The sequence below is a fragment of the Taurulus bubalis genome (genome assembly GCF_910589615.1).
Source record: "Taurulus bubalis genome assembly, chromosome: 11".
Lineage (NCBI taxonomy): Eukaryota > Metazoa > Chordata > Actinopteri > Perciformes > Cottidae > Taurulus > Taurulus bubalis.
In genome coordinates this window covers 24,551,389-24,571,262 of record NC_136599.1, presented here as the reverse complement: position 1 = coordinate 24,571,262, position 19,874 = coordinate 24,551,389, and the positions used below count along the sequence as shown (strand labels likewise).

At 47.0% G+C, this 19,874-nt stretch overlaps 1 protein-coding gene across 1 annotated transcript in view; it reads left to right on the top strand.

The window, feature by feature from the left end:
• Positions 1-19,874, top strand: part of tns2a (tensin 2a) — a 47,736-nt gene that overhangs the window by 10,207 nt on the left and 17,655 nt on the right. The window contains exons 2-10 of the mRNA XM_079225785.1: positions 5,839-5,944; positions 6,635-6,672; positions 15,744-15,782; positions 16,237-16,278; positions 17,113-17,162; positions 17,302-17,485; positions 17,745-17,795; positions 17,894-18,016; positions 19,627-19,691. Coding sequence (XP_079081911.1) covers positions 5,839-5,944; positions 6,635-6,672; positions 15,744-15,782; positions 16,237-16,278; positions 17,113-17,162; positions 17,302-17,485; positions 17,745-17,795; positions 17,894-18,016; positions 19,627-19,691 — 698 coding nt within the window. The remainder of the gene's footprint in view (positions 1-5,838; positions 5,945-6,634; positions 6,673-15,743; positions 15,783-16,236; positions 16,279-17,112; positions 17,163-17,301; positions 17,486-17,744; positions 17,796-17,893; positions 18,017-19,626; positions 19,692-19,874) is intronic.

Genomic DNA, 19,874 nt, shown 5'->3' with positions numbered 1-19,874 from the left:
AAAGAAGAAGATAATATTCCCTACTAAGTGCTTTACATGGCTAATGAAAAAGAATATTAAGACTGCAAGTTTGCAAAATTACTAAATCCCAGGGTGTGGAGTTAGCTTCTGCTCGAGGCTAGCGGCTAGAGGCTAGAGGCTACATCAGCCATAATACTAGAATAACCCACCCAAATCTGTACAGTTGGGTGAATGGAGTCGCGTTGCATTGTGGGTAATGTGGGTGCTAGGTTTCTCACAAGAAGGAAGAATGCGTGGAATAGAAACGTGTGTAATGATAACTCAATGGCGTGCTCTTTTAATCAAGAAGTGAATCAGCAAAGTAATCAATCATCTTTATTAACATTATTATTAAAGAAAACTATTTTTAGTTGCAGTTGTCAGCGAGGGGGCGAGCCACATCAGTGATGAGATGATGTCATGCAGTTTGGCCCGGTGGTTATCAGAGACGCTCAAATTCAAGTGCGCTACGTAGGAAGTAGGTCGGCGTGGGCAAATGATCAGACCCCTTCAGATCAGAACTCACCCCGGAGCAAAGTCACTGAACAGAAGCTGCGACGGTCTGAAGACAAAAGGTACTCTTTCAGAGGTCGTCTAATGTCACGATCAGGAGGAAGTTTCCCCCTCGAGGCTTCTTCTCCCGATGCGTGCCCTCACTGACCCTCTGCAGCTGAAGCTGAGGTCACAGGCCTCTAGTCAGTCATGTACCAGTCCCACACAATGCCCATCATTGTCTAAATATCAAGACTATTTTTAGAGAGAAAAAGAGCAAGAGTTTCCAGGGAGGTGCGTGTCTGTGTGTGTGTGTGCGCACAAATAGTTTCTGTGTATTTTGTTTGTATGCACAAAAATCTGTGTGTGTGTGCATCTCTTGTACGAGCGTCCAACCCCTCCCTGGTTCAATCCAGCTCCTGTTCTGTGACGGCTGGCAGACGTGCAGCGAGGAAAGGGTGGAGGGTGTGTGTGTGTGTGTGTGTGTGTGTGTGTGTGTGGATGTGTATGTGTGTGTGGGGGGGATCTCTGGTTAGAAAGCGTTTCTTTGACTCCAGTAAAGCTCTGCTTCCCCCCTTCTTCCTTTTTTTTCTGCCAAAAAAGCTAAAAATATTAGAAAAGGGACCCTCTTGTGCGTAGCAGATGTTGTAGGAGAGGTGGGGTCTGTCCCGGCTCAAGGGGTACAGAAAAGAGCTGTCTGTTTCCACTGGACTGTCTTGCAGGGATACGCGTCGACACGTGAGTGTGTTTTTGGGCGCAGCTTCTGTGTGTGTGTGTGTGTAGGTGTAGCCCCCCCCCCTTCCCCTCAGCTGGCAGCTCAAATGGTCACATGTACCTGTGTGTGCTGCTGTCTGAAGGCAGGTGGTCCCGGTCCGGTTCACCTGCGCGCATCGGCAGCGCGAGTGACTGAATTTACTCGTTCATTTCCTGCTAAGTGGGTGATCACTGTGTTCTTGTTTTGAACGTTTTCATTCTGTTTCCCAGCTCGTGTTTGTGTCCGGCAGCAGCAGTGATCTAACCCGGTGACTTTATTAGCCCACGCCGTGACAGATAACACATGTTTTTACCAGGGGAAGATGTTTTTCATCCTTTACGGTGGTGACGGTAATTACTATCCTGGGGAACCGACTCAGCATCACAGGCTGTTGTTTTTTAAGTACTTCTACTCTTTACGCTCTTCCAGCTGTTTTCTGCTTCCTCTGTTAAAATACCCTTTAAAGTTGTAAACCTCCCTCACTGACGGTTCCCTTGGCTGGACTCCTTTTGTTGTGAAGAGTTGTTTCGAATAGATAATACTACTTAACCAAGTTAGCTTTACTTATTTTGGGGTGATTGGAAATATGGCTTTTTCTTTTTCTTTCTTTGCATAACATGTGAATGTTAATGTTGCTTAATACAACATTTAGAGCATTGATATGGCAGTAAACAACAAACTATTAGCCAAGTAAATATAAGCAGTATACTGTATATGGAGTAATGTCTACCAGAGCAGAGAATGAAGTCAACCGGCCATATTGCTAACGTGAGTTCTGCACAATGAGCAAAACGTTTGGTTCGTTAAAAGCTTTTGTTTGGTGATTCTGTGTAGCCTAACGTAAGTGTATTTCATCAGATATTAGGCCAAGTGGCTAGTTTAACTGGCTAACACGACACTGTGGCTAGCATATATTTGACAACATAAAGGTAATTTATGTATCTGAACCATAGACTGTATATAAGAAGTGATCGTAGTCATCGTGACGTCAGCCGTTGGTTTGTGGCCTTGAGTTTGGAGATTGTGCTGTCGCCATCTTGGATTACAGCCGGCACTGTAATCTCTGCTTCATGGTCTGTTTGACTCTAAATGACCATCATTTACTAAATGAACATCATGCTGTATTGAAGAACTTGACTTTAAACTAGAGATTGAGACATAAACTCATGTTTACAATGTTTACTGAGGGAATACATCAAGAGAGAAGAGAGAGTCATTTTCTCATAGACTTCTATACAAACTGACTTATTTTTGCAACCGAGAAGCTCCTGAACTAACTGACTTGCTGACTTGCCAACGAACTTCATGTTGTAAATATTTAGGGTTTTAGCCAAATCAGATGTTTATAAAATTTGCTTCCCACCCAACCCGTCTTGGAAAACGCGGACCTGTCTCGTTTACCATGCGACATACGGTTCACTCTCACACCAAAGGCCATTGTAGCGATTCTGGAGCTTATCACAGGATTTTTCTTTACCCCCCTAGTTTTCATGGAATTATCTTTAAGGCCTCCATGTTGGCATTAAAGCTTGTCCTACCAAATGGACCAACGGTTTCAAAAAGGTAAAGAATTGACTTTTAACCTCTATAAGATAATTACAATTTTACAACTAAAATAAGTGTCTGTCCTGCAGCCTTTTTTTTTGTAGGGGGAGGGGGGGATGGCTCACATATCAAGTTGCATTTGACATTTGAACACTCCTACCGTAGCATTGGGAAGATAATTGTTTCTTTCAGCACGTCATTCCTTTACACTCCAAATCCAGTTCACTCGCATGAACCAGAGTACAGCCGCTCATCCACACGGGGCTGTGAACAGCATTCAGTAGCATAACGGTGTATCACTGTCTGACCACGAGTGCCTGTGGTCGGACTATATCGCGGTCTTGATTGTGTCTGTAACCGGAAGAATGCTGCCAACCTCTCAATCTATGTGTTTATCTCTCAGCCCACATCACCACTGCGGTTTAGCTGACAGTAACTTGTTGCTTTTTTAAAACTCAGTGTATAGCCTTGTGTGTATATGTGTACATAGCCTATACACACACACACACACTTTAAAATATTATGCACACGTTCACAGAACAAAAGGAATGCATACTACAGACTAAATGTACAACAACATAAGAATCATTTTGCGGTTGTTTTGTGTAGTTTTGTGTTGTTTTGTGTCAAAAGTCAAGGCAGAGATAACGTGATGTTGTTGAAATGGTGAAGCAGCATTTGGCACGTTTTAAGGGTTCAGGAAAGTGTGGACTTGGCATAAGGGAGGAGAGATGAATCAAGGATTCATCCAAACAGGATCGAGATAAGAGAACTTTTCATGAAGTCTGTGCGAATTGTTTGTTACTGCGAGTGTCAACGAGAAAAGGCAAGAGTCAAATGGCGATTAATAAAATTGTTGGAAATGGAGGATTTTCCAAAAGTACTAAAATCTCAATCCCCATAAACACACCGTATTACATAACAGTCCACCACCATCCCCCGAGCCGCCCACCGGGTTCCACCGTCCAGCGTGCTGCGGCCCGAGCGCACACTTGTGCTGCAGCACCACCTGAACGCGGCTGGCGAGGGCGATGCCAGGCAGGCAGCTGTCCAAACACGGCCCAGTGCAGAGCGGCAGGATAATGGGAAAGGAGTGTGTAAACAGCAGCCTTTCTCTGTTACCAAGGAGGGAAAGCACGCACAGAGGAAACAAAGCAAAACAAAAAAGCGTTATGTGTGTCAGGTTAATTATCCAAAGCTACAGACTTGTGGACACTGAGTAGGTTTGGTGGCATGAAAGCTGTTTTCTCGTGGTGATGGTGTGTTTGCTCAAGAGATGTTCCGATACCATTTTTTTCTACTGATACTTGTAGTCTTTATATTACATAAAAACACCATTCAAATGATTAGGAAATTAATTAATGTATTTGCATTTAAATGTTTGGTTAAAGTAAGAGCAAAAGAGAGAAAAAAAGAAGGCATAAATAGTTGCTTAGAGCTAGTTTTAGTAAGTCAATTCCTTCTTTAATATCTATTTTATATTCCTGTGACATTTTCAAACAACTACATTTTACAAGTTTACATTTAAACACATCATTATAGCGTTATAATGTACCTTTGCCCATTACAAACGCATCATAATGTAACTCAATGCAACCTCGCTGTTAGCGCCGTTGTTTTAGCCGAGCAGGACTGTGCGGCCCAACGGCTGCTAACAGCTAACCTTAACTAGCTGTCCAACTGCTTATTCTCATAATAAGCAGTTGTTGACCATCATCATCAGTTTGCACATGTGCAGTAGGGATCTGGCAGGATGTAAGGATTGGATAGCGAGTGACGCATGTTGTTGTTCTTCCCGTGGAGCACAAATGAGCTGATGAATGATATGACATGATATGGACTCGCGTACTTGCTAATATCTGATCCAGCTCTCTAGGCCTTTACGAGACCAGTATTGGTGTCGCAACAACCTTCTCTCTCCGGAGTGAACGGGTAAAACACGTCCTACATCTTTGACTGGACTCCTGCCAGTTTCCCTTCAGCATTACATTGCACACACCGCTAGTTCACAGGGCCACCCCCACACTCACTTCTCTCCTACCGTCATGTAGCCATGCAAGAAAACATGCTAAGCAATCCCCATACTGAGCCCTGGGTTGTTAGAGTTCTCATGTTCAAAGCCCCCACAGAGTCACGTCAGGCCCAGTCATCTGTAGACATAATCCCATGTTGGGTAACAAAGGGGCACTGGGCGGGAAGGACTGCCACAAACACACACACACACACACACACACATCCCCGTACTTCTCTCTTTGTGAGAACCCTCATTAAAACACTGCATTCCCAGGCCCCTTACCCTAACCCTAACCATTCCGACTAAATGCGTTACCCCGATCCTGAACCCAATTCCAACCCAAACCGTGAAACCTAAAAGTCTGAACCCTCAAACGGGGCCCTTTGACGGCGTGGGGGCCTCACTCGACTTGGTCCTCACAAAGATAGACGTACAAGCACTCACGCACACACCAACTGAGGTATATGCACTCACTCACATTGTGACACACATGGACATGAGAAAGAAATGCGGTGAAGAATTAAACGAACACATTTGCTCCTTTTTTCTCTTTCCCAAACCTACACACACACACACACACACACACTAAGGATTGTAGTGTGGTATGGGCGGGAACCACAAGGATTATTACTGGAAGACAGTTACACAACCAGAACAGGAGTTCAAGAGGCAAAGGGAGTAGAGCATGGATGTAGTTATGTTGTGCACATACATTCCATGCACCCAAGTCTGTCTTTCACACAAGTTCAAGCTGACAGTTCTGAGCTCTTGTCATCATTACAGACGGCAAACTCACACGCCATTACTCCTTCTTTCTTCTTCTCCTTTTGTGAGAAGAGTTGGGGAAGTTTCCTCCTGTCAGATTGAAGAGGACAGAGGGTTAAACTCTTGGATGAAGGTCAAACAAGGATTCTTGCATTTGTTTCCGAGAGTAGGCAGCTCCACAGACTGCGTTGCCACGTCTGGTTCTGTGCTGTATCGGGTTTCTGACTGAGCCTGAATCTCGTTTTCCCGTGTGTGTGTGTGTGTGCAGGGGGGGAAGGGAGAGCCCCACGTCTTCAAGGAAAAGACCTTCAAGAAGAGGCGGCAGTGCAGCGTGTGCCGCCAGAACGTGGACAACGCCGGCTCCTTCTGCAGAGGTAAAGGTTGTGTGGTTGTCGGCGGTCGAGCAGTTTGTAGGATGTGTCACGTATGAATGACTAAAGGGCAGCGCACACACCAGGTGTGATCCCTGCCGCACATCCCTGTCTGACAAAAGGGATACGGAGGCCAAATCTGGTGAGCTAACATGACAAAATAACTGCATATCACCAGAGACTGTATAGAATAAGTGTTGTAACCGTGACATCATCAAGTTTTGAAGCCTCGAGTTTGGCGCCTTCTTGGGTTCGAGTCAGTCGGAGGGGACTCCAGAGGGGGGAGCGTAGTACCACCAAACACTGAAGAAGGCATTCTTGTGAGATCAAGTTGTAACAATTACATTTCATGAACAGAAAACAAACTGTGAAAAGCGACCTGTCAATCACAAGGTAGCCCTAAAGCGTACCCTATTCATGGTCTATATAACTCTAAATGGACCCTAATTTACTAAATGAACATCATGCTTCATTGAAGAAGACTTGAAACTAGAGATTGAGACATAAACTCATGTTTACAATGTTATAAATTAATAAATCAAGAAAGACATTTTCTCATAGACTTCTATACAATCAGACCTCAGGAGTCGCCCCCTGATGGCCATTAGAAAGAATGCAGGTTTAAGGCACCGCTGCGTCGGCTACATACTCATTTTATCGTCTTTCTTTCTTCCCCTCCCTCATTCCTCTTAGTTTGCAAGACAACCACCCACAGGAAGTGTGAGGCCAAGGTAAGGATGCACCTCACACACACGCTTCCAGAGCACGGCCTCAGAATAATTAGTGTCAACAGTTGCGATACACTCATGGACAGTATTGTTGTAATCAGCCGTGGCAGATGATATCATTATTTTAGTATGAACCCAAATTTTGAAAAGTAGAACATAACTGTGAAAGGCACTGCTACTCGTAAGCCATAAAAGGATTACGTCACTAAATACAGGTCCTATAAATAAGCATTGGTGACATAGTTCCGGTAATAATTCCGGTAAATCTTTCCACAATCCATACGATGCAATTCCTTTAAATTCAGACAGCTTGATATTAAGTAAATCAATCTGTATTGATCACTGTAGTAGAATAAACTATTTAAATCAATCAGTTTTGACACAACCTTCTCTTTAGCAGGTTAAATTACTAATTCAAGGTTAAGCCCAGATGCTGACCCGCTAATCTTAGTGGGAGGAAGTCAGCCTTTCTATATGTTCATGTGACATATGCAAATGCGTATGTGAGCTGGTTCCGAGGCGTGAAACCACGCGTGACAGCGGCAGGCGTCTGGCCGGCTCTGCTCGTATGAAGCCTGCTCAGTCGCATTCCTCAGAAGGAGCTGCGAGCCTCTCTCCGACCCCACGCTACCAGCCCCGTGAAAGGATCATTGACGGAGGGGACGGCGTGATGAATAGACAGAGGGATGCAGAGGGGGGGGGGATGCCAAAGTGATGAAGAGGGGGGGTGTAGAGGCTGAGGCAGAGAGCCAGTGGGGCGAAGGGCACGTGGCAAAGACGGGCCTCGTTGCTCCCTCGTCTTCCATCCGAGAGCCGAGCCCCGAGGGTGAGATCACACATGAAGAGATGGCGTTGACGCAAGCTTTGAAATCACGCTTCTCACCGCAACTTGTGGCGTCGGCTTTTATCTTTGTTTAGGGTTTCTGAGTTGGTCGGTTTCTGGGCTTTCTTTTTTTCTTTGAGTGGCATTATGGGTGCCTTTTTACTGACACCGGGGATTTTTTTAAATTGTATTTATTTTGCCATTAATTTGCAAGTTCATATATTTTCTCAAACCGTTGTTCCTGTCATGAGTACGTAGCGAGGTTGTTCATCAGGTCATCTCATTAGCCGTAATGTTTTTTTCTCTCTTAAGATGAAACCAATTATGCAAAAAGAAAAGCAGATTCCTCGCTCTCCAGAAAGGAGTGGGCTGCTGTGTGCTGTGACGGCCTGATGTCCAGCTGTTGGCTGCTTGTTAGAGACTGATTTCCATCGCCGCTGCCCAGGAAGGGAGCGGTCGGATGTCCATCAGCTGTTATCTAACATATATACATACCGTATGTCGGCGGGGAAACTGTGTTAGGACGGGGCTGAGGACGCCCTGCATCTGTTGCACCGAGACCTTCTCACTAGCAGGTCCCAGCGGTGGGCCTGCTACGCTGATTAGCTTTAGCCCTCCTTTCCCACGAGCCCTTATTAGTCCAAGGTGTTTCCCCCCCCTCGCTCGCACCTCGTTCACATTTGGCAGTTATTACCGACGACCTCGCGTACGAATCCTTCCACCTTCACCCTCCTCCGCGAGAGAGTTCACCGCGTCTTCATGTCCGCTCGCACATCCGGAGGTCCGTCATCTGTGTGCCATCCCGCTCTCCCCGGGCTCCCATTCACACTTCCACCCGGCTAGGGGTTTGCCGTAAGCTCGGTGACAAATCTTTTTAATTGATGGCACCGGCCTGCTTAGTTCTCTGGAAAAACCCTTCGCTTCATTCTCAAACTCTCCTCCTAGAGAGAGAATGATTGGGGATGCACGTCTATGTTTCCTGTCACTGTGTTCCCTACTCTTTGCCCACAACAGCCTCCAGCTGACTCATCTCAGTTCCATTACAAAACATAACAAAAATCTATATACACACACACACACACACACACACACACACACACACACAGGTCATCAACCGCTTTATCTCAGCATGTTCTCTTTCTCAGATCGCTGTTCCTCCTTGTCTTTGATCCCAAGTGGAAAATCTAGTCTGCAGGGACTTGAAGGTTGGGGAAAGACATGGGGTGGTGGGGGGTAACAGTGGGAGGAGGAAGGATTAGAATTAGTGAAATGCAGCCCGTGACGAGTTGACTGGCATGCCGGCCTAATTAGGCCAGAAGAGGCATTTCCGCCGGTCAGAGGGGAACAGACGGAAGAGCCAGGAGAAATGCTCCGCTGAACGACTGCATGGCTGAAGACCTTGGACTCTTCTCAGACTCGGGATTGATGTGGAGTGACTCAAAGTATTTGGCTGACTGCTACGCCTAAGTAGACCGGGTGTGACCACTTTGAGTTTCTTCTTCTCGAGATCAACACGATACCAAAATGGGATTGTAGGTTGTTTGCCGATGATTCTCAAAATGACACGCATGACCGTTCTCTTTAACGTTGTGAAACCGATCGCTTTCAGCAGGTGGCTGATGGGTGCCAGGTTTTGGAAACAGAACTACTAGGAGATTGCGGTTTGTTTAGTTCCGTACGTAACATTTAAATGACTCCACAAGTTGACTGTTGGTTTCACACGGGACGCGAACAGCGATGTCTTGGTGAAAGTCCTGTTTGACAGACTTTGTCAGCTGACTTCCTCCTCTGCATCGATTCGTTCCACACGGGGAACAAACAGCGGCCTTCTGGCGGAAAGAACAAAGAAGTTTGTTTGCATAGTTCTCTATAACTAAATAGAGTCATTTAGCTCTCATTTTGTTAAGATATTACATTCCTGGTATAATTGACATCCATCAATAAGACAAATGGACAGATAGTTGGCAGAGTGTGTCCCTTTCCCCTCTGCGCATTGGGATCTCGTCCTTATCTCGTCGAAAAAGAAAACCAACGTTTGGACATGAGACCGAGCGGAGAAGTGCTCCTCTTTACAAGAAGAGGATGTCCAATCAAGTTCAGATAGATGGAGCGGACGTGGGGGCGGATGCAGGGATGAGAGGAAGAGCAACAGCGTTTGATGTTCCTCCAACATAAAAGGACAGTTGCGGTTTGGAGTCCTGCTTTATTTTTAGGAAGGAAAATGCATTCTAGATGAGAGGGCGACAGCTGGGGGAGGCGGGCAGTCTGCAAACTCAACTTACTGTTGAGCCTCGTTCTTCCTTTGCTGGAGCCGTTCCCCTCAATTCTGCGTCATTTTATATTTATTTTAGTCCGGCAAACAGAAACGGACCCTCACCCTACTGACTTCCTGTTAAATTGGCTTCCTGTGATGATGCTCCAGGAATATGTCTCATTGCTGTTAAAACAGCGTAGCGTTTAGCGGCTTTCAGTGCCACGGCTGCAGGTTAAGGTATTAAACCATGCATAAAAAAAAAGGTTTATTGTAAGTAACCTTCTGAATCAATTGAGAGTTAAAACCGCAGGCTTGACTGAGCTGAGTCGGCCGAGTTGTGACCCAGGCCAGCAGACACCACCAGGGGGAACGTGCTAATTGGCCGGTGCCCACACCTCCCACACCTCCTGGTGCCAGACACGAGTCTCAGGTTATAGCAAATGTCCCGCTGTCCTAAATTCACCTCCTCGGACCGTAAAGACAACAGAGCCGTCCTGATCGAAGCAACTGTGCACAAAGTCTGCCTGAGTGCGTTTGACGCTGTCATGACGCCCCGTGTGTCCAGGAGGCGCTCCCATCGCTCCCATCGCTCCCATCGCCGACCTCTTCGGCGAATCTCACCCCGGACCACTTCCTGCTTTGTTTATTTATCCGCGTTTATTTTCGTCCGGCTCCGGGCTTCCAGATGGGCGTCTGCATAACTTTAAGAGCATATCTGCGCATGTGTGTAGATTGTTTACCCCCCAGCTCCATAACAGGGAATTGCATCCCCACCCAACCCCCCACCCTCCTCGGGTCATTAAAAGGCTCCACTGCAGGGAACCCACGGCTGGAGTCGAAAAGAAAGTGTGGGAAGGAGGGACAAAGGAGTGAGAGAGCGGGAAACGTGTGCAGAAAAACACGGATAACATTGAGTCCAGAGGTGTTGTTTCTGCTCTTGAAGTCCCCTCGCGCCAATACGGGCTGGCTGCTTTTCTCCCGAAGCCCACCTTGTCCCGATTAAGTTTTACATTCAACATGCGGGGTGCTTTTGACGGGCCGGTCGTAAAGCCGCGGCAGGTAACCGTGCAGAAGACGGACCATCTGCCTGCCCAGCTGACAGAATTAAAGTCACAGTCTTTTCCACCCACGGTAACCACGAGGGCTTTAGTTAACAGGTGGATACACACGTGGAAACGGCCCAAAAATAGAGCATGTGATGGCCAACCTCGAGTCCCAACACACACACACACACACACACACACACACACACACACACACACTCTAACATTCCTTGTTATGTATTTCCCTCCTGTTTAGAATGATTCTGATTGGCTCTTCTTTTCTTTACATGCATTCCTTTTACAGTTCATCTGTGTGGAATTCGAGCTCTGACAGGAAACAGGTGTAAGACATTGAGACGTAGCATGTTGCTTAAACTCTTGACCAGCTATCGCCTTGTGTTTCGGTATGTGGAAACGGGTGGTGAACTTCTTCGGTACATTAACCCGTCACACCGCTCAAATTAGTCCGTCAGTCGTCTTTTTTTAAGCCTCTGGCGCGGCAGTGGCTGAAGATGTGAGGTTTTGGGACTGTCCCTGTAGTTTGAATATAAAATGAAAATTGAGATCTAATGAAATCAAACTGCAACTTCCACAATGAATACATTAAAATGAACAGCACAGTAAATGTGCCTTTTTTTATTCACACACACACACACACACACTGAATCGCTCCCAAACTGGTGGGCCCCTCACACACACACACACACCCGCTCCTCACACTAATAGCATACCAGGGCTGCTACCTCACCCCCTAGTTATCCCTCTCGGAGCCCACAGCTCTTAAGCCGCGTGTCCAGAGCGGAGAGCTGTGCAGTATCCATTGGCCATGCTGCTTCTGGCTTTGATGGATCAAAGAGCGCGTAAAAGAAGCCGGGGATACTGCGGCAGAACAACGAGAAAACACATGACGCGGAGGACGAGGACCGGGGGCTGGTCGGGCAGAGATGAGGAGGGAAGAGGGCAAGGAAAGGGATGGAGGAAGGAAGGACCTTTTAGACGTGTCACGGGCAGCTTGAATCTGGAGCAAGTCAGAACAAGCTAGCCGAGGGTCCTTTTGTCTCCTTCAAGGATATTTGGTTTCCGGGGATCAAACCTGTGTGACCTTCCAGTTTTTTTTAGGACACTTGGAGCCCGTGGGGACCAGCAAAGACGCGAGAGAACAACAACGGCGTAGATTGTCAAGGGGGAAGGCAAACGGGAAGTTGTTTGTTCGAAAATCGATTAGGGGAGAAAAGAAAGGGAGGGGAGGGGGGAGAATTAAGAACGAAAGAGATTGAAAAAAGAAAAGATGGAGGTAAAAGTAAGAAAATGGAAGAAAAAGAGAGAAATTAAAATGGGGAAATAGAGAGTGGAATATTTGGAGGAGCTGAAGTTTTAGAAACACGACATCGGAGAAAAGCCCAAGGAAAAGGGGGGGAGGGAAAAACAGAGCTGGATGAGACGAGATGGGTGGAGGTCGACTAGCAGGAAGTTTGTGCGTAAGCGTTGGCCGAGGGAGATGGAATCTGACCGTAGTGTGTTTGCTCTGGTTAGAGGCTCCCAGTGCCCAGTGAAGGGGGCCGGCTGAAGGGGGACGGAGAGAAGAGGAGGGAGAGGGAAGAGGAGTGAGTGAGTGAGAAGAGGAGTGAGAGAGAGAGAGAGAGAGAGAAGAGGAGGGAGAGAGAGAGAGAAGAGGAGGGAGAGAGAGAGAGAAGAGGAGTGAGTGAGAAGAGGAGTGAGAGAGAGAGAGAGAGAAGAGGAGAGAGAGAGAGAGAGAGAAGAGGAGGGAGAGAGAGAGAGAAGAGGAGTGAGAGAGAGAGAGAAGAGGAGTGAGAGAGAGAGAAGAGGAGAGAGAAGGGAGAGAGAGAGAGAGAAGAGGAGTGAGAGAGAGAGAAGACGAGTGAGTGAGAAGAGGAGGGAGAGAGAGAGAGAGAAAGAAGAGGAGTGAGTGAGAAGAGGAGGGAGAGAGAGAGAGAGAGAAGAGGAGTGAGAGAGAGAGAGAGAGAAGAGGAGTGAGGGAGAGAGAAGACGAGTGAGTGAGAAGAGGAGGGAGAGAGAGAGAGAGAAAGAAGAGGAGTGAGTGAGAAGAGGAGGGAGAGAGAGAGAGAGAGAAAGAAGAGGAGTGAGAGATAAGAGGAGGGAGAGAGAGAGAGAGAGAAAGAAGAGGAGTGAGAGATAAGAGGAGGGAGAGAGAGAGAAGAGGAGAGAGAAGGGAGAGAGAGAGAGAAGAGGAGTGAGAGAGAGAGAGAGAGAAGAGGACGGAGAGAGAAGAGGAGGAAGAGGGAAGAGTGAGGAAGAGGAACGGCCTCCCAGGTGACGCCTGACTCGATCAGGAAAATGAAAGCAGTTAAAGAGCGGTTAAAGCTGTGGTCGTAGCAAGTTGACATGAAAGAAAGTGAACCACATTCAGGATTAACGAGAAAGCAGAACCGGGAGATGATTCCAGGAGGGTTTTCATTAGTTTGAATGCTGAATTTTAATTTTTTCAGCAATACCACCAGATTTCATTGTGGCTTTTCACCGAATGTCGGGCCAAGCGTTCGTTGACCCCAGCGCTCGCTGAACCTCCCAGATTTCCGAGGAAATTTCCCAAATATACTCTGCTTCCATCGCTCAATAAAAAAAAAAAAAAATGAAATATACATTTTATTTGCAACAGCTGTTCTCAAAAACTAGAACTAACCCGCCGCATTTTGAGGTCAGACTGTCTCGCAGTTGCGTGAAAGCCTCACTGCGGTCTGGAGAAGGCGCCCGTGTTTCAGTAAATGCAGTGATGTTCATTGTGCGACTGCAGGAACGCGCAAACAAACAAACAAACAAACACATTGCCAAAAAGTCCCAGGGTCCCACGGGAATTCCTGCCGGGAAAAGGGAAGCAGCCCCTGACGATCATTCTGAGGCCAGGTCTCACATCTCCACATTCAGCCCGGCATCCAACTGTGGACATGCGTTGGGCGAAATGACTGCTATCTGTAAAGAGAGATTTGACCGGGACAGGAAGTAGGGTAATTGCTTGCTTGCCGTGGCTGTTGGGTATTTAGTTTACAAGAATGACAGAAGCAGGGCTCGGCATGCAAAGAGCCCTGCGGTGTGCAGAGAGCACAGACCCACATGTGTCACGGCAGATGAGTTTCACATGTCGCCGCAGAGGCGAGCTCGCTAGCTTTTATAAAGCGTGACTTTTCCATGTGTGATTTAAAGCACAAGGCGTCGCTTCACATGCTCTGATTTTAAGAACGGAATGTGTCAGGTGTGGGGCAACAGTTGAAAAAGTAAATTTATTCGATAAAACTAAACTTAGGACAGGCTTCAAAAGTGGATGTGGAACGAACAAAAACAAAACAGGAATCCAAAAACAGGGACGACACGGAACTACTCACACGACTAGTCAGACGACCGGTAACAGACGGGGGGGAACCAGAACAATCCGACAAGGGGACAGGAGACAAACAGGGTTTAAATACGAGAGGAAGGTAACGAGGAACAGGTGGAAGCAATGAGGGCAGCACAGGTGAAAGGAATACACAATCAGGGAACAGGGCCGACAGACAATCACGGGGACAGGAAGTGCAGGAACACGGAGGACGCACAAGACAAGGACTTCACAATAAGACAGGACACCAAACACACCGACATCGTAGCAGAAGGAAAGTGACCTGCATCAGCCGGAGGGAACTAGAGCCCATTAATTGGGTTCAGGCAGAGAATTACAAAATAATAAAAGTGACCACAACACAGGATACAATTTGAGATTAATCTCTTTACAGATTAGAAAAAACTAGTCGTCTGATGGCCGGACCTGAACCCCGTTTCCTGCGTCTTCTGTCAAACGAGACGAGCCTGGATTTAGCTCACTATCTGTTCCTCTGGCTTCCTGTTGATGCCTGTAGTTACGTACGGCATCGGTAAGAGACAGGGCTGGACTGCTTGAGAAAGACTAAAGGAAGAAAGATAGATTAACTGGACAACACACACACACACACACACACTGTGGTGACACACCCGCAGGTTCAGGGTCTGTGCAACTTCCCCTTTGTGCACAATGAGATATACACAAGCCCTTGCCCTTTTCCTGTATCCAAATAAACAGTCCAAAAAAGGGCCTTGTTGCGGGAACTCTGCTTTATGTGTGTGTGTGTGTGTGTGTGTGTGTGTGTGTTACATAAGCATGACTGGGACCCCCCGCCCCTACTTCATTAGGGCTGCTGTTGGGCTCCTGCTTCCTTTGGTCACAGTCCACTGACCTGTCGGCCCATAACAGACTTGAAGTTGGAGGCGTGGCTGTGCTCCTCCAGCTGTGCACTTGGCTTCGGTGCACTTTACATGTTGCAGACATGCTCTCCAACATCTGCTGCACTTGTGTTTACCTGGCGCTTAAGTGCGTCTGAGTAGCTTCACAGACAGTGTTTGGGCTCCGTTCCTCCTCTTCAAAGTGTTGCTCCCCTCCCACCGCTCAGCTGTAAGTGGTGAAATACTATCTTAATCTTAGATTTGGCCAGTGTTTGACAAGTTGAGATGCAAGGTGAAAATCTTTTCTTTTCTTTTTTTCTTCTTTGGCAATTATACATGATTTTCCTGTGCAGCAATACAGAGGCGGAGGTTATTGTCTATTGTAAATCTATCCTATTCTATATTCCATAGCTCAAAAACACAAATATTGACAATTTGTATAATTTATTGATATTATTATATGTTTTATAATTAGTACAATTATAAATATATAAAAACAATTTTCTTCTTTTTTTGGTGGCTCAAGGTGGGGCCCTGTATTGGCCGGCCGCCACTATGAGTGGTGTCATTCTTCTCATCCGCTCTAAGCAAGAAAGCGAACAAGCATGTTTCCCTCCTCCTTTAACGTCAGCTTTTAGGCTTTATTCGTGGATCTGTTTTGTCTGAGGAAGCATTTGCTCCTCATCATCCACCACCTCCGTTCCCTGTTGCATTCACGTGTAGCGTTTGTCCGTGTGTGTTCCAGGTGACCTCGGCGTGCATCCCGGCCCCCGCCAATGATCTGGTAAGCCTCCTTTTTCTTTTCCTCGGTAGCATTCAGTGTACAACGACTGGTTTTCCCTTCTCTGCCTGGCCTTATTACGAGGTATGGCTTCCCCAAAAAAACAAACAGCATATGGTTTCCTCCAGCTGAATTCCTTTTGGGAAGCCGAGCCCTGAACCCGGTTGGAGCTCGCTTTCATTCCTGGAGCACTGCAGGATTCCAGCCTCGAAGAGAAGAAGCAAAAGCAAAATGTGTTGATGTTGCTACAGTAGTAATGTGTACCCATTAGAGAGTCTGTTTGTTTAATTAACTCTCCTTTCCTTCCTCTGTTGCCCTCCTTCTTTCCCCCGTCCCTCTCCTCGTTCTTCCTTTCCCTCACCTCCTTTCGACCTCCTCCTTTTGCCCTACTTCCTTTCCACCATCCTCCTCCTTCTCTTCCCCTTTGTCATATCCCCGCCCCCTTCCCTGCATCCAGCAGCGCAGAGGGACCGCTCCGTCCCGAAACATCCAGCACCTGGTGAGCACACCTCCCATTCTATCTCCTCGTCCTCCGAACCCGCACACCTTTTTTTCTCTCTGCATCTTCCTTTTTCCCTCACCCCCAGTATCTATTTTGAAAACCCGTTTGTGGCTTCATTGAATTTGATTCGGCACATAGACTTCCTGTCCCCAGACATTGTTGTTTAAATAGTAAATAGAATGGAATAATGTTGTGACCTGTATTGATTGAGGGCAGTGGTTGTCTAACAGTCTTGCATGTATTTTTGTGCGGAGAGAGGTATGATATGCAACAAAGGTCCCAAGGCCGGAATGGAGCCTGTGTGGTTGAGGTTACATGGCGTGATGCGCTGTATTCCCTTAGCCACTGTGTATGTTTAGCGTTGAAAGGTGCTTCCGCTGCCGACGCCCAGTGGTGCTGGAGGATGGATCAGGTGTGGACTGTGCTCCACAGATGATAAAGAAGTTGACGTTAAAGCCGTGCTGAACGTATATATGGAGTAATGTCTACCATCAGGGAGTGTTGTAATCCAAGCTCCTTTGTCCAACAGCCGGCTAGTCCCCGCCGCTGTGCACTGAGCACATCTATAATTTTGAGAAATATGTTCCTTCTCTAAAAAAATTGTATCAGAGAGAAAACCTATGAAATAACATTCCACCTCTGGGTTACTCAATTTAAATGTTTAAGTCATTTTCTTGATTGTAACCGTAGACATATACAGTTGATATGGTTGACGTATGTTTTGGTTCATTGTTGGGAAATATGTACAAAAAAGCCTTTGAACATGACTGCACCATGTGTTTGGGTTATGGGATGGCCTCATGAACCAACCTTATCTTCTTTTTCCCACAGGGGTCCACCAAGTCGCTGACCTATACCAAGCAGAGAAACACCCTGCCGAGGTAAAGGTCATCTCATTCGTTGCTCATAACGACGACCTGCTATTGAAGTGCCAGAAAAAGAATGACTGACGAACCATGTCGATGTGTTTCCACATCTGCTCCTTCCGGGGTTTCTTTTCTCTCCTCTGCGCTCCTCCAGGAGCTTCAGCGTGGACCGCGTGATGGAGAGAGTGATGGAGCGCCACTACGACTTCGACCTGACCTACATCACCGAGAGGATCATCTCCGTGTTCTTCCCCCCGAAGCTGGAGGAGCAGCGGTACCGCATCAACCTGAAGGAGGTGGCGGCCATGCTCAAGTCCAAGCACCAGGACAAGTTTCTGGTGAGGGGGCAGAGAAGCGCCACACAGTAAGGGCAGGAGTGGTGGTTTGTCTTGTTGCAGCGTAGATTCTACGCCCCCTCCTCACGGTTTCATGCAGCTGAAGATGCTTGTTGCGCAATAGAGACGATAGGTTCTGACACAGGAAGTAAACTTAGCGACCCACAAACGATCAGTCTGGTTGTGTTTGTTTCTGTCACACCCACCATAAAACAGCTGAAGGGATAACCGACCACACCGATAAACACCTTTTCTCCTTCAGCTCCTGAACCTCTCCGAGAGGCGCCACGATATCAACCGGCTGAATACAAAGGTAGAGCCTTTCTCGTATCGGCATCCAGTTCGCTGACTTTTTTTTTGGTTTAACCCTGCTTCAACCACACAACCCTTCCTCTCCGCCTCAACCACCAGGTCCATGACTTCGGCTGGCCCGACCTCCACGCCCCACCGCTGGATAAGATCTGTGCCATATGCAAGGCCATGGAGACGTGGCTGATCTCCGACCCCCAGCACGTGGTGGTCCTGCACTGCAAGGTCAGAGTTCAGGGGGGCCGCCGGGGTTTTCTCACAGGCTCGGAAACGGGCGGAAGTTTCGGAGTGCAGTAATGAGTGAAGTTCTGTAGTAAAAGTGAAAAGGGCTTTGAGAGTAGACGATGTAGCTTTTAAATGCCAAGCAGGAAGTTAGCCTCACACTGGCTCCATCCTACATCCTTTCCTTTTGATTTTGGATGATTGAAGAAAATAAGTTCTGTGGCCTTACAAAGTTTTTTGATACTCACGAACACTTCTTTTTCGTGAAAGCACTCGGCAGAAGCAAAGCACTAACGTTACAACGGCTAAACATACGAGGCTGTGAAGGCGGACTAGCGATGGCATTTTGTCGTCTCAGTTAAGACACTTTTTTTAAGACACGTAAGAGCTTCGGAATTCTTGGGAGGCTCAATGGAAAATTTGAAGTTTTGTACAGATCCCTCACAGCAAAATGTAATCAAACTACCAAGGGTAAGAGTTCTCTTCATGCAACATAATTGTATAACTACACTGTTTCCAGTATGGTGTGTTACAATGTGTCATCTTCAGAAATAAATATTGTTTTGTGTGTAAAATCCTAATGTAATGGAGTTAAAGTACAATATTGCCCTTTTGCTCCGTTTCAAAAGGAAAAAACTCAAGTACATAAAAATGATATTCAAAGTAACATAACTCCAGAACAAGTACATCAAAAGGATACAAAAAAAGACCTAAGGTCCTTGGTTGCATTCCACCTCTGCCAGATATTAAAAGGCTGTTAACACAGAATAGAGTAATGTTACAGAAACAAACCACCTGAGTTCTTATTTATGATTACAGGCTGCAGCGGCCATCTTGGCAAAATAGGAACGTGTGACAGTTTACCTCACTTCCTCGTGTTCAATCAACCGTAATCTCTCCATCCACCATGTCTGATGTAAAAGTGCTCTAAATCCAGTTGGATATTGCAGTGAAAATATAACTTGACTAAAACCAAAATTGCAGAGTGCTCCGTGTACTTCAACGAGCCAGAAAACAAACCCTACAATCTGCCTCACGCTGTGTCAACTCCATTGTACGTCATGCTTCCAGGAAACAAGTGTCAATGTGAACCAGCGAACACTGAGGGGCGACCGAGCTCCCACAGCTTGTCTGTCTAATTTATCGGTTTTGGTTGAGTTTAAATGCTGAAACCAGACTGCTTCTGAGGACCGCCGACTCCCCAGAACATTCCAGCTCCAGGCGACTCTCTCCCAGCTGCACATCACGCCGGGGTCGGGAGGAAACACAAAGGTTTTTTTTGACCTAGTCAATGAAGAACCTTCCATTGAGGGGCCCGCGGAGCAAAACCAGCCTTAATGTGCGCCCCGGGCCGAGGTGCGGCCTCCTCATTGGTGTCTGGAGGGGTCGCTTTAGGAGCGTCGAGGCCAGGAATGTCTTCGGAATGTGTCAGGAAGTCAGGAGCACCCGGTGTGGCAGAACAAACGCCACAGGGAGCTTTTTGAATTGAATTCAGCGCCGCTGGTCCCTGCCGCTCCGTCATTTCTCCCTGCAGAAATGATCCCGTCACATGTCACAAGATGTGAAGATCAGCTCATCGTGACTTCCCTCTCTCTCTTTCTCTCTCCCTACAGGGCCACAAAGGTAAAACGGGCGTGATCATTGCAGCCTACATGCACTACAGCAAGATCTCCGCGGGGTGAGTTTGGGGGCATCCGAAAGCAACAGTTTGATCTTTTTCTTGTTCAGAATATCCATTTATGGTACACAGCAGATGTTATAGATGTCACACTGGATTTAAGGTCAACTTTTCACAGAGCCATGCCAAGTATGTTGGAAAACTAGTACCTCTAGTAGCTGATGTGCTGTAATTCAAGTATTC